Source organism: Sus scrofa, chromosome X (assembly GCF_000003025.6).
Source record: "Sus scrofa isolate TJ Tabasco breed Duroc chromosome X, Sscrofa11.1, whole genome shotgun sequence".
Classification (NCBI taxonomy): Eukaryota; Metazoa; Chordata; class Mammalia; order Artiodactyla; family Suidae; genus Sus; species Sus scrofa.
This window is the reverse complement of record NC_010461.5, coordinates 26020466-26035003: the sequence shown is the minus strand read 5'-3', so window position 1 is coordinate 26035003 and position 14538 is coordinate 26020466. Positions and strand designations below refer to the sequence as shown.

The 14538-nt window shown below is 45.7% G+C and overlaps 1 protein-coding gene across 2 annotated transcripts in view; it reads right to left on the bottom strand.

Annotated features, from left to right (window-relative positions):
- The window catches only part of LOC102159844 (melanoma-associated antigen B4-like), a 134780-nt gene continuing 125042 nt past the window's right edge, over positions 4801-14538 (bottom strand). The window contains exons 3-6 of one of the 2 annotated variants that reach the window (XM_005673516.2): positions 13510-13587; positions 9177-9403; positions 8275-8478; positions 4801-6413 (exon numbers count right to left, since the gene is read on the bottom strand). In XM_005673516.2, coding sequence (XP_005673573.2) covers positions 5318-6413; positions 8275-8375 — 1197 coding nt within the window. In that variant the 5' untranslated portion in view covers positions 8376-8478; positions 9177-9403; positions 13510-13587 and the 3' untranslated portion in view covers positions 4801-5317. The remainder of the gene's footprint in view (positions 6414-8274; positions 8479-9176; positions 9404-13509; positions 13588-14538) is intronic. The other variant, XM_021080241.1, reaches the window with a different exon arrangement.

Genomic DNA, 14538 nt, shown 5'->3' with positions numbered 1-14538 from the left:
GATCTAGGTTTTATGTTCACTTGTGGTACTGCAACTTCTTAATTGGATTCTAGATCTTTTATAAAGGAATTTTGTTACTTACATAATTTTAGTTTTTTTAAAAAAAATTTATTATAGTTGATTTGCAATGTTCTGTCAAAACAGGGGCTGGGAATCTCTATTCCACCATATTGCTGATGTCACTCAGCCAAGACCCTTTTCTTTATTTCTTGATACCAAAAATTTTAACTCAGTGTTCATTCGCACTTGTAAGAAAATCCGAATTCACATGATATGTTATCTTGTTCTGGGTCACACAAAAAGATTCAAGGACTTTTGATTTGTTATACAAAATACCAAAACTTTTATACTTATACTGAAAAACAGCAATAAATGTGTGATATACATTGTTCATAAACATGGATGGTCAAATAAACCTTCAATTACAAGGAATAGTATTTTAAGAATACCAAAAAGAAGCTGCAAAACAGAAAAAGATAAATCTCCCAGTTAATCAAGCAGAGCAAGAAAAAAAGGACAACATATAATGTGTTCCTTTCAGCTCCACCTTGGCGGTCAACTACTTATAATATTTACCTTTCCTTTCAGTCACAAGGTAAAGGATCTGCCTCAGACTTCCTTAGATGTGAGAGGAGCTGCAGGACTTGGCCATGACCATAGTGCCAGGGCTGGCTGCAACTCTGACTCAGGCTCTTTCTCATCTCTCCAAGTCTCTTACATCATCCTGGGTTGGAATTCAGGACTTCGAAGGGCTGACAGCAGGACCCGGATCCTACAGGACCTCAGTTTGCTGTCATGTGCTTCCTTCATTTCTTTTTAAGGGGCTTCACATTTGTATCTGACAACTACTTCTACTGGCCTGAGATTGCCCCTTCTAGACCAAAGCTCTCAAGTCCCTGACAACTGAGACAAAAGAGAGAGGAGATGTTCAACTCAGTGAGGCTGCCTAGAGCCTTCTGGGTTTGAGAGCTGGCAGGGCTAGTGTCTTTGTAACACCCAATATTCTGGGATGTTGCTTGCCCCAGTCTTGATCCACGCGTGTCCTCATATAGGCTCTTGTCACTTTGATTAAAGGCTTCTTGGGAAATGCCACAGCCCTGAAAACTCCCAAGCAGTTTCAGAGCCTCAGGTCCAGGCCTGGGAGCAATGTGAGATGGGAAATCCAGAGTGCAAGTAAGGGGCCCAGGTAGTAGGCTGTAAAAGAAATAAAACATGTTAATTTATTCCTTCTCTTAACCAGACTTCTCTCAAGTAACTAACAGATGAGCTTTTTATAAAGAAAAGGCTAAGATGATTTTTAAAGACCCTGATTTTTTAAGCTTATCTGAAACCACATATGTAGATGATCCTATTGTCAGCAAATAACATCTTTTTTCCCTTTACGCATAGATCACCTTTATTTTGTGTTATTTTTGCTTTGGCTGTGTATTACAAAATAGTAGTTTGAACACAGAGTCCTTTTTATTGCTTGAGATACATTTTGCAGTAATGAGAAAAAAAAGTGAATCAAGGGACACAAGGCTAGCTCAGGCTTGGAGGAGTGAAAGAGTGTGGGTTTTAGACTAACTCAAATCAAGGGCCTATTTCCATCCCTGTTGCTTACCATTCATATGAACTGTGTCCCACTATTAGACTCCAGGAGTGAGCATCAGGCTCTTTAGCTGTAAAGTGAGTCTGATAAGCCCTGTCTGGCAGGACTGGTGGCATGTGGGTGGTAACTGTAAAGCATCTCCTGCAGTGCCTAGCACACACCATACTCCCTTCTCATGACTGTTGGCTGCACTTTCGAACCACAGGTTTTACCTCCCTTATGCATGATGTAAGAGAGCCCGGCCCTGAGTGTCCGAGAGCTGATATCAAAGGGTGGGGTATGACTCCCTGGTCCTCTCTATTCATGGATGGGAAGACCCCTCGGGCCTCACTCAAGCTCCTTGATTTGACTTCTAGTGGGGTCTGGTGCTCTCCCTCTTCTTGACTGGAGGCCTAGCTCCTCAGAGTAAGACCCACACCTCCCTATGATCCAACAGGAGGAAATAAGGTGGCCTTATCTGTCCACACCTGCCCACGTTCTCACAAGAATAAGCTGTAGCCACTGGCTGAGGACTTATGACAGATGGTCCCACTCAAGAGTCCTAAATCAGGGTCCTAAATTTGACTCCTAAGGCCTAAGATTTCTCCCTCTGTTGACATGGGACCACCACCCTCAAACCAAAACCCTAGGTTCCCCTTGGTGGGAACTGATGGGTCCTTTTGCCTGACTTCTGTCTGGGGCCTCCTAGGCTGACAGTACAGAAAATTCTGTGGCTACTGCTGATATAGCGTGTGTTGCCACATTCTTCACTGTCATTACTCTGACTGCTGGCACAACCACCTGAACATATTCCCTGTCTTGACTTGAGGCTTCTCCCCACATACTGAGGCCCCCCATTCCCTGAGACACACCCTTTATCTGGCCACAATAGCCTGTGATCTCCCAAGGCTAACAGGAGTGGAAGGAGTATGTTCTGCCCCAACTATCACAAGGTGAGTGGTCTTTTCCAGTCCCCAGGGTCCTTACCTTGGCTTCTGGCACAATCTGGAAATCTTTCTGCTGAGCTGTGGCAGCCCCCTTTAATGAGGTTCCTCACTTCCAGGAGATGCTCTCAGAGGAATTGATTATGACTCATCATGTTGCCATACCTAAATGACATAGTCTCAGCCTGACAACAGGGACAGTGCTTCACATGGTCCCTTTTCTGGGAGGGATTCTTTCATTGTCATTGTCATCACGTTCACTCCTATTAGGAACTGGGTATCCTTCCTCTGCTGAATGAGGCCTCCTCCATTAGTCAAAGGACTTTAAGTCCCAGAAACCATCCCTCCTCAGGAAATAAGGAATAAACTTAGCCTGAAAGCTCTGACTGTGGCCTCCCAGGGCCAACTAGGGAAGCGGGACTTTTAAGGATATACCTATTTTGGGGTAATTGGCTGACACAATCCTCATATGGGACTTTTACTTTGATGCTGTCATGCCTGGGATTCCACTCTCTGATGAATGACCTGCCTATAAACCAAGATCCTTAGCTCCTCAACACTCCTCAGGCAGAAGTCAGGGGGCACTTGATCATGCTGGCTCTTGCCTATGATTCCCAGGACTGACAACAGAGGAGGGATGAGGTGTAGCACTGTTGGCTGTGGGTTGAGGGAGTTGCTGTGTCTTCACTCTGATTCTGCACCCTTCCTGGGACTCCTTTCTCTGGTGGTCTGAGGCTGTGGCCCTCAGACAAAGTTCTCACCTTTTTGGGACCTGAGTTAAAAGTGTTAGGTACAAGCAGCCAGAACTGTTCTGGACCTCATAGGGTTGCCAACGGGGATGGGACTTTATGGGGTCCTACTGTTCTGGCTGGCTCTTTCCATCAACCTCATTCAGGTCTGTCATCATCATTTCTATGAGACTGATCCTCTTTTCTATCCTTAGACCAAATTTCTTATGCCTTCAGAAGGCTGAAGAGTACGTGAGGTATGCTTAGCCTAACAGCTCTGTCTGAGGTCCTCTCTGTTGGAGAGCAGACAGGACTAGTGACTCGGTGACTCCCCCCCCACCAAATTCCAGGGTGTTGGTCTCCTCAGCCCTCCTACCTGGGGCCCTCATCTTGGTTTCTGTCCCTTGGAATAAAGGCTTCTTGGGAAAGTTCACCTCTGCAAACTCTTGAGCAGGTTTTTCTCTTCAAACCTTGCAAAGAATGGATCCCTGTCCCAGGAGTAATGTGACCTGGGGAAGTTGTAGCACAAAGGAGGATTACCAGTCCAGGTGGTGGCCTGTCATGGAAGAAACAGTACATGGATCTATATTTTCTCTTCATCTTCCAGATGAAGTTTCCCAGGTAATGTGTGTTCTGGTAGATTTACTTTCTATAGGGAAGAGACTGTAAGGATGGTTTTGAGAGCCCCTGGTCTTCGGTGGTTATCTAACACCACAAATGTAGGTGACTATACTGTCACCGAATATTGTCCCTTTTATGTATTTATTTGTAACTCTCAAATATTTTTGCTCTGGCTATGTATCCCAATCTGGTAGTTTGAGCACAAGGCCATTCCTTGGATCACCTAAGACAAATTTAGAAGTACTGAGAAAAAAACTGAAATAAGAGACACAGGGTGTGTCACAAGTTGGGAGGGGTAGGACAGAGTGAGCTCGGCAATAATTCAGACCAGGAGTCTAGTCCCAGCCCTGCCATCTGCTAATCCTAGGAAGTTTGGCACATCACCAAACTTGAACTCTGTGAGCCTCAGGCTTTCTACTGTTAAGTGAGTTTGCTAAGCCCTGTCTTATAGGACTGGTGGAATATATGTAATGTATGCAAAGCATCTGTCACTCTGCCTTTCTTGTATTGAGATATTAGGGAACGGCAGTTATTGCTATGATTATCTCGACCTCAGATGTTACTATCCATCCAGGTGGAACTTTTTTTTTTATATATCTAAGAGATGTCAGAGATATGCAGCTTTCGAGCCCCAAAACCTTCCCCACCAGCCTGAATTCTGCTTAGCAATTACTTAGAAAATTAAGTTACATGTTCTCTCCACCCTCTCTTTACCCTTGCCTTTCATTTTTCTTCTTAAAGTAGAGAGTATCTCACCCTCTTCCACAATGACAGCTTCTCTAAGAAACTCTAATTGCATGGGCAGGGGTTGGGTTTTTGTTTTTTTGTTTTTGACTAAACATTCCCAGTACAAGCATGAAGACTTCTTAAGAGCAGATGCTCAGGTAATGTTTGTGTAAAATAAGAGTCATGAACAAGTCATTTGCTGTGATTTATATTTTCCAACATTCTGGAAAAACATAAGCAAATCTGGGTATATATCTTTTACATTTTTAAACAAAGACTAAACGGAGTAAAGAACACCAAGACCTGACCAACTTTTACTCTATCTATCTATCTATCTATCTATCTATCTATCTATCTATCTATCTATCTATCTATCTATCTTCTTATCCAAACTATTTTACTGCGGAGTTCTTTTACATTTCCAAGGATATTCCTTTCCCAAAGCAATGCTATCTTGTTCTGGATCACAAAAGTGATTTAAAGATTTCCAATTTGTATTTCAAAAAACAAAACTCTTACTCCTAAATCTGGCAATCAGCAATAAGTGTATGATCCATGTCATTCATATACTTATATTCTAAACCTAAATAAACTTTCTGTTGAAAGGAACACCAACTGAAAAATGCAAAAAAAAAAAAAAACCCAAAAGTCAACAAGTTATTTATGCATAAAAGGAACACTGGTTAACAGCCTTTTCCAACCACAAAGTGAAGAATTGGCCTCAGACTTCAATAGGGGCGAGAAGAGTGGTTGGATGTGGCTCTGGAGCGTGCACTGGCCATGGCACCAGTGCCAGCCCTGGCTGCAGCTCTGGCTTGGGCCCTCTCTTCCTCATCTCTCAAAGCCTCTTCATAATGGGGTGGGAAGGCACTGGGGACTGTATCATTGACCTTGGCCAAAAACTCCAGGACTTTCATTTTGCTGGTTTCAGCGCGGGCTTTGGGGCCCCATAAGAACTCATAGCAAGGAGGATCACTGTCAGGCACCTGGCGGTACTCCAGGTACTTTTCCTGCACCAAATCTTCAGTGATGAGCTTCCTGGGCTCCCCGAAGATGAAGTGCTTCCTTCCATCATAGACACCCAAAATATTCAGGAATTCCCAGATCTCCTCCTCAGAGGCACGGTTGCCATTCAAGAAGATCACACCCAGGAGGGGCATCAGAAGCCCATTCTTAGGAAAGCCCCAGCTACCACCTGGACTCTCATCGTTGGGGAGATCTAGGTTGCTGACAAAGATATAGGAATGACTGTTGGGTTTGACTTCCTTCAACTTTAGGCCAAAGACCAGCTCCATGCGCTCAGAGGCTCTCCTGAAAATCTCAGGGAAATGCTCCCTATACCTTTTGTTGATAATCTTCAGCATTTCTGCCTTTTTAATGGGATCCTTCATTTTATACTTAAAGAGCATGAACTGCACCAACATCCCCACCTTCCTGGTTAGAGGATCTTTGTGAGAGCTCTCACTGGAAGTTGAGGCCTGGGTGGAATTTTTACTTTCCTCAACTTGGCCCTTGGCACCTACTTCAGATCTTGAGCGTGTCACACCTGCAGCAGCACTGGTCGTGGCTGGGGCTTTCTGAGGCCCATGAGGAGTGCCAGCAACAGAGGAGCTTGAAGGAGCATCTCCAGGAGCAGGAGAGGAGGAGGAAGTGGTCTCTTCTTCCCCTGCTGTAGTGGCCTGAGCATTAAGACCTTGGGTCTCACCTCGGTTGCGGCGGCGTTTCTCACGAGCACGGAGCTTACTCTTCTGACCACGAGGCATGATGGCTGTGGTCAGTGACAGCAAACAGGAGTACAGGCCAATGGGCAGGTGATTTGAGAACCTGGAAGAGGAGAATGAGTTGATGTGAATCCCTTGAAATAGGGAGATTCCACCTTGGCTTTATCAAAGGCTACCTCTGCAGGTCCCTGAGTGCATGTCTCTAGGAACTCACAGGCTCCTGTTTTTCTGGTCAGCCCATCCCCATAGAGAAACCACAGAGGGCTTAGATTGAGATTTACTCTGCTCCTATCAGCCCTGCCTTGGATTTACTCAGGTGACAGCAGGGGCTGGCAGTAGTGCCCTCTGTATTCAGGTTCCTCTTAGTTCATATTCAGGATTATCAGATCAATTCTGGGCAGAGCCTGGAAATCTTCCCCTCAACTACTCTGAAGGTTATATTTCAAAGCTCCCTGAGATCCAGGAGAAGGACATGAAGGGTGCCTTAGTCTGCTTTCCTGCCAGAGAAAACCCAGTGCTGAGCACTCAAGAGATCCTTTCAGTCCTGAGTTCATTGGGATCACCCTTTGAAGTCCTCACCTTTGCTCATTATAAGGCTCAGCATCACTCTCCATTTGCTGACTGGTTGCTACACCTTCACACTATGGATTGCATCTCCCTTAGACTTGATATAAAGAAGTGAAGGGGATGCTCAACCTTACAGCCCTTCCCTGAGATTTCTTGGGCTGAAATCAAGGGGTTAGGGTGGATGCTTTCATGTCCTCTCTATTCAGGGACACATGGTCCCTTGAGTCCTCACTCAGGTACCACAATTGGGCTCCTGGTAGAGAAGCTCCACTTTTTCTTAAACTGATGCCTATGTGACAGTAAGACCTAGCCTCCCTGTTTCCCAACAGAGAAGTGAAGATAATCTTATCTTCCCAAACGTGGTCTCCCAAGAATGAAAGCTGTTACAGGAAGGCTGATGTCCTTGTGATCCCGCACAAGATCCCAACTCAAGGTCCAAATCTGACTCATGATGGGGTCTCGGATTTCCCCCTCTGCTGACCTGGGACAACTCTCATCAGATGAAGACCCTCACTTCTCTGTTAGCGCATAATGGGACCTGACAGGCACTTATGCCTGACATCTATCCTTGAGGTCTCCCAAGGACAGGAGAGAAGATTTTTTGTAGTTCAAATGGTGCACTGTGGGACATTCCCACAGTCCTCAAGGTTCTCACCAAGACACCCAGCATAACCTGAAATCCTCCCTCACTGATATGAGGTTGCTCCCTGTGACCTGTCCTCTCACCTCCCTGGGATGTCCTGAGAAGGACTGAGTGCAACCCACGTCAAAATGTCCAATTCACCCAAGCCTGAAAACAGGGCTGGTGCTTTATATGGCCCCATTTTTTCTGGGAGGGGCCTCCCAACCTCACTCAGTGTCACAACCCTGCATCCTGTTGGGGACTGGACCCCTGTGCTGAAGTGGGCTTAATCCAACAGACCAAGGCTCTCACCTCCCTGAGACCAACTCCAGAGGTAATGAGGGGGCACCAGAGCTGCCATCTCTGCCCGGGGCCTCCACTGGTGAGTTTGTGATTACCAGGTGTAGCCCACAATTCCCTTAGTCACTAGAGGGGAATTTAAGTCACTCTACATCTGTCTACCTTGCCTCGGCCCTCCTAGAGCTGAGGACAGAGGTGTGGCTCAGCGTGGCTCCCTTTGGGGGAAGAGGTCTTAACATTAGCACTCTGGGCCCTCATCTAGGACCCAGATCTCCTCCATCTGTAAGATCAGGGCAACTCCCATAGACCAAGGCCTTCTCTTGGCGGCATGGAAACATTCCAGGCCAAATTCTAATAGCTGTGCTGGGGCCTCCCTAAGGCAGATCGCAAAGGCAGGGTGTGGTTGAGTCACCTAGGTGGGGTGGGGGTGGGTGCGAGGAGAGACAATCCCTTCAGGGGACACTCAGGTCCTTACCTTGGCTCCTGACCAGTCCTGGAAAAACAACTTGGGCCGCACAAACGCAGCGTCCACAGGCGGATCGCCTTGCCTCCCGAGCGGAAGTGGGGGGAGCACATCCGGCCCTGCAGGGTCTCCCAGATCTGACGGCAGGGGTGGGGGCGGGGCTCTGCAGAACTCTGTCCTTTAGGTCAGCCATCATCCCGGTGCCATCTATCAGGGCTGGGGAATTCCTCCCTTTAAACACCGAGTCCTCCAGCTCCCAAACAAAGCCCTCGCCGCCCCAAGTTTTTAGTGGGGAAGCCAGGGGCGCTGCTCTGAGCACCTCCTCCTGATGGGAGGGCAAGACTATGAGTCTCCCTCTTTAGGACAGAGTCCTCTTGTTAGCACTGAGCTCCCCACCTTAACTCTGGTTATGGCCAAGACTACCCTCCACCCTACTGCACCTACCTCTGTCTGCCATGAAGAACTGAGGTCTGATCCTGCTAGATGGGGCCCTTCCCTCCCCAAGATTGCACAGGTGGAAGGAGGGGACAACTCAGCTGAGCTCTCCTGGTCCTCTGGGGCTAAGAACAGTGGAGAACTCCATTTGGCACCCTCTGCTTTGGGGGGGGGTCCCCTCATAACACTCAGGGTCCTTTCCTTGGCTCTTGCTAAGCCCTAGGTTTTTTCTTTGCAGATTTGTGGCTGTTCCACTAGTCCAGGGTTGTCACCTCCATGACACTCTTCAGGGAGATTGAGGGGGTGGCTTTATCTCAAATATCTGTCCTGGGCATATCAGGGTTGACAGCATTGGGGGCATTTGTGGAGCTCCTCTCAGAGGTGACTGGTTCCCTCAGGTCTTATTCAGATAACTGACCACTTGAGAGACTCTGCCCTCTGTTGACCTGAGGCTGCTCCCATCAAATCAAGGTACTCACCTTCTGGAGACCTCCAACTGGAAGGATGAGCCACATCCAGCCGGGACTGTTCTGAACGTCTAAGGGCTGATAGCCTTGGCCAGACTTTATGGAGGCCTGCTACTTGGGCTGGTCCTTCTGTCATTCCTTATTCAGGGTCCTCGTCTTCATCGCCATCAAAGACTGCGACTCCTTCTACTGACCTCCCTTTACTGTTTGTAGGCCAAGGTCTTAAGTCCCTGCGAAGCCTGAAGAATAAGTGCGGGGTGCTCAGCCTGACAGCTCTATCTGGGGCCTTCTAAGTCTAAATACCTGTTTATGTATGGTCCCCTACATTCTGGGGCGTTGGTCTCCCAAGTCTGATAACACTGAGGTCCTCTTGTCGGTTCCTGCCTCTCGAACTAAAGGATTCCTGGGAAATGTCTCACCCCTACAAACACCTGAGCAGTTTCCCCCCTACACACCTTGGTCCCTGTTTTAGGAGTGATGTGAGGTGGGGAAACTGAAGCCTAAGGCAGGAGTTCCAGACAGGTGGTGTGCTGTCAGGGGATAAAATATGCTGCTATTTTCCTTCTCTTCACCAGCCAGACTTAGAGTCTCATGTAAATTCTGTTCTGACAGATTTATATTTTACGGGGAAGGGGCTGTCCAGGATGATTTTGTGAGCCCCTGATCTTTTTAGGTTATCTGACACTGCATGGGTAGATGATCATATTGTCGCTGAGTATTAGCTTTCCTTTTTTTATTCATGCCTGGCATTTATTTTGGTATTCATATTGCTCTGGGAATGTATTCCAAGCCAATAGTGTAAGCATAGTTTTTTTTTTCTTTTACTGCCTGAGATGCATTTTTAAGAAGAGGAAAATTGAATATAAGAAACACAAAGTGGGCCTCAGGCTGGGAAAATTGGAACAATGTGGGCTCTTGACTAAAAGAGACCTGGAGTCTAGCTTCAAACCTGTCCCTTATGAGCCATATGAGCTTGGCCACATTATGGAACTCTGTGAGCATTAGGCTCTACATATGCAAGGTGGGTTTGGTAACCTCTGTCTTGTAGAGCTAGTGGAATGTGGTTAATACGTGTTAAGTGTCTGGCACAGTGACTGGGCTGTACTGAGACTTCAGCATGGCATTTATTACTCTGATTAATTTGGACCCGGATGATACCACCCTCCCTGCTGGGCGTGTTTATGTTTTTGTTTTTAGCTCCAGCATAAGTCAGAAAATATGTAGCATCCTAGAATAAGTAAAACCCCAATCAACCAAAATTCTGATTAGCAAGAAAAATTAAATATTTCTATAATGCCTGATAAATTGTTCAGTATGGTATAAGGTACACTTCCCCAGTTAGATGCACCACAAACCCCCTAAATTTGTGTCAAGGATCGACAGCTTCCCTCCTTATGAGCAGCCTTTTCATCTCAATCACCCTTGCTTTCAGTAATTTAATCATTACCCCAAACCTATAACCCATATAGAGTTTGTCAAATTCTACACGATAACTTAATTTGAATGCCCCTTTGATGGAGAGGCCTCTGACCCTCTCAGGCCAGTACAGAGGGTGCCCAGTGGCTTCTTATCATCTTGCTTCAAGGGAAAATCACTCTTATTTCTCAGAAAATTCCTGGAGACAATGTGAACAAAACATGTAATTGGCATATTATTCACCTGTGCTGGGACAAGAGAACAGGACATGTTTCATCCCTCCCACAGGGGATTTTTCTCTGCTTACAATCCCAAAATAACTGGTAAGAGCAGTCTCCTATTCCAGGTCTAGTCTTTCACCTGAAGGACCCACCATCTGAGAATCTGGGCCCTGCTCATGATGATCACAACCTCCTCCAGTCCACCACGCAGTTAACTTAAAATTAACCTCCCAATGAAGGACGTGTAGTTTTCTAAGGCCTAACACTGCCTTTCTTGCTGAAACTCTCTTCTGGAACCTCTTCTCTTTTGCCTGTCCTTTAGATCTGAGAGATAACAGCAATATCTTTTTATATGAAAGCTGCACCTAACAACTTAGAGTTTATGGGCAGTGGCTTGATCTTTTTTATTTATTTTTTTCTTTTTGTCCTCAGTACAAGTATGGAACCTTCCAAAGAGGAGATGTTTAATTAATATTGGGGGAATTAAAGAGCTGGTAAACAAGTAGTCTAAAGTATTACAATTAATTTATCTTATAGTCTTGAATAAGCCAAGTAAATCCAGGTACATATCTCTATGTTACAAAAATGAAGACTAAAAGGAGTAAGGCAAACCAAGAGATAACCACCTCTTACCTTTTTATTTTTTCTTTTTTCCATGATCCCAACTATTTTAATACAAGATTCTTTCACATTCCAGGAAAATACGTATTCTAATGCTATATTATCTTTCCTGTAGTTTGCAGGAAAAAATTCAGGGATTTGTGTTTTACTAAATATCAAAACTCTTTTTTTTTTTTTCCTGCTATTTTAGGGCCTCACTTGAGGCACATGGAAGTTCCCAGGCTATGGGTCGAATTGGAGCTACAGCTGCCAGCCACAGCCACAGCAACACCAGATCCGAGCTGCTTCTGCGACCTACACCACAGCTCATGGCAACACCGGATCCTCAACCCACTGAGCGAGGCCAGGGATCGAACCCACATCCTCATAGATCCTAGTTGGGTTCGTAAACTACTGAGCCATGAAGGGAACTCCTTAATGTGAAAACTCTTGTTCTTAAACCTGATGAACACCAAGAAATGTGGGACTCATGGAATTCAATAGCTTAGATTCTAAAGCTAAATAAATCTATTTAAAGGGACATTTGATAAATACCAATAAAGCTATGAGTTACCCATATTGAACAGGAAGACAAAAAGCCATACACTGTCCACCTTTATTCCTACTCTGACCCTCTACTATTCAGAACACTGACTTCCCACTTCAAAAACAAAGTGGAGGAGCACCCGTAGCCTTCACTACCCATAGAGGAAGCTGATGGCCATGGCCCTGAAACACACTCTGGCTGCAGCGCTGGCTTTGGCTCTCTCTCATCTCTCAAAGCCTCTTAATAATGGCACAGGAAGGCAGTGGGGATGGTATCTCGGACCTTGGCCCAAAACTCCAGGACCTTTGGTTTCAGCCTGGGCTCTTGGACCCCATGACAACTTACAGTGTGGAACATTGCTGTGGTGCACCTGCTGGTACTCCTGTTACTTTAACTGTACCGATCCCTGGTAATGAGCTTCATGGGATCCCCAAAGATGAAGTGCCTCTCCCCATTATATTCTGCTTTTTTCAGACTATCTCCTCAGTGATCCAGTTGCCCTTTATGAATATCAGGCTCAGAAATGTCACCAGGAGGTTGATCTTCTGCATGCCCTTTACATAACTCAGCTTCTCAGCTAAGGTTAGGTCTAATTTTCTGACAAGAGCATAGGAGTGGTCCAGTTCCTTCACATCAACCCCAAAGAGCAGCCCCACATGCTTGGAGGCTCACCTAAGGATCTCAGGAAGTGAAGGGTTCCTTATTTTTTAGACATTATTCACAATGTCTGATGGGCTCTTTCATTTGATAACTGAGCACCAGGAAACTCACTAGCAAAACCGCTTTCTAGTCTAGAGGGTGTTTGGGCAACTTCTTAGTGTCTGGCAAAGCTGTAGGGTTCTCTGACTTTGTTCCTCTGGAGTGACCACTGGAGTTCTCAACTGATATCCTTGATAAGGTGCCTGTGAACACTCCTGGCTTTGGGTCTTTGGGTCTCCCTGTGAGCCTGAAAGCACTGCTCTTGTGTGCAGCACCAATGCTTCTGATACTGCAGCATGGTCCCTCTTGTTGGTACCAGTAGGCGGGAGTGTGGGTAGGAGGCATAGCAATGGGGCACCACAGGCTAAGGAAGAGGAGGAAGATATAAGTGGTAAACTCAATTTTGTTTGCTATGACTTAGGCCATCTCTACCAGACTTTCCCTAAGGGCAGTGTTCTATGACCTGTCCTGTTTGTTCCATAATTACTTGAAAAAGGAACTGGGAAGTTATTTCACAGCACAGAAAGCCAACCCAGTTGGAGACTTCCTAGGGCTCACAGTAGGGCAGGCAGAACGGGCTCTACTGGGTGCCCCTGTTCTAGAGTGGGTGCCCCTCAGTCTCCACTCAGGGTCCTCACCATGACTCATAAAAGTTCCTGGGACACTAACTCTATTGACCTGAGACCATCTTCCTTCAAGTTGAGGCCTTCATCTCTCTGAGACCCCTATGAGGAAGTGAGGAGACATCTCATATGGTCACCTCTGTCTGGGTCTTACCAAGGTCTAGAGCAGAGCCTTGACTCTGGGGATATTCTCTCTTCTAAGGTGGGTTGTTCCCTCACTGCTCATGCTGCTTTCTTACCTTGCCTCCTGATGGAGTATGGAATTCCTCTCTGCCCAACTGCGATTATTCTCTTCAGACCTTACTTCCTTGTGATATCTGAGGAGACAAAAACACAGCACAAAGACATACAGGATTTGTTTTTTATAATATACAGGATGCTTGGCAAACCTACCTGAGGGGGAAGTGAAAAACCTCAGCTTGAAAATCTGCTTGGGCCTCCCAGGTCTCACAGGCCTCTGACATTCCTCTCTTGCGGAGTTATATTACTATTCTCAGTTTATATAGGAGGTACTTAGAGAAATCATGGCACTTGGTGAAAAGCAAGTTTGAGGGCCCACATGGGACTTCTGGGGAGGGAGTGACAGCAATGAGGGAGGTAACAGCAGACTGTGCCTTCATGTCTTGCTGATACATTGTTACTGGGAATCAAATATACCCCTCAGTCAGCTGTGGAGTGGTGTTTACATCAGTGTTTTCAAAAATAAGGCCTGTGAAATTGTATTAGGTGCTATTTAAAAAGGCAAAGCATTTAAATAAAGTTGAAGAAGTTTTAGTTACTAGTTTTACTTTCACTGCAAGCCTTCCCAAAGCCCTCAATATACTACTTTGCACTGAGAAACTCCAAGAGGGATGATACAGCATGGTGAGTTTTCTTAACATATTTGACCATGAAAAGTATGTCCTTCTGTCATTTTTTTTTCATACTGAATCTTAGGTCTTCAGAATAGAACATTTTGGAGGTGCTGTCTATGATGTGCTTGGCAGATCCTCAGCTCCTGTTTTTCTGAATGTTTTTCTGAAGTTCAGTGGCCCTTGGATGGGGCAAGAATATAAACAGGAACATTTTCAAAACAAAATGTCTGCTTTAGTGCCAATAAGGATGATATTTAAAGTGCAAGGACCTTAATAAGTGACATGAAATATCAGCTCATGATACTTTTCCAAAATTTCAATTTAGAGTCAACAGGATGCAACCACATCCAAAACTTGCTTGATATGCCTGATCATTGAGAGACACACTCTTAAGGTCATGTTAAATGAAACTGG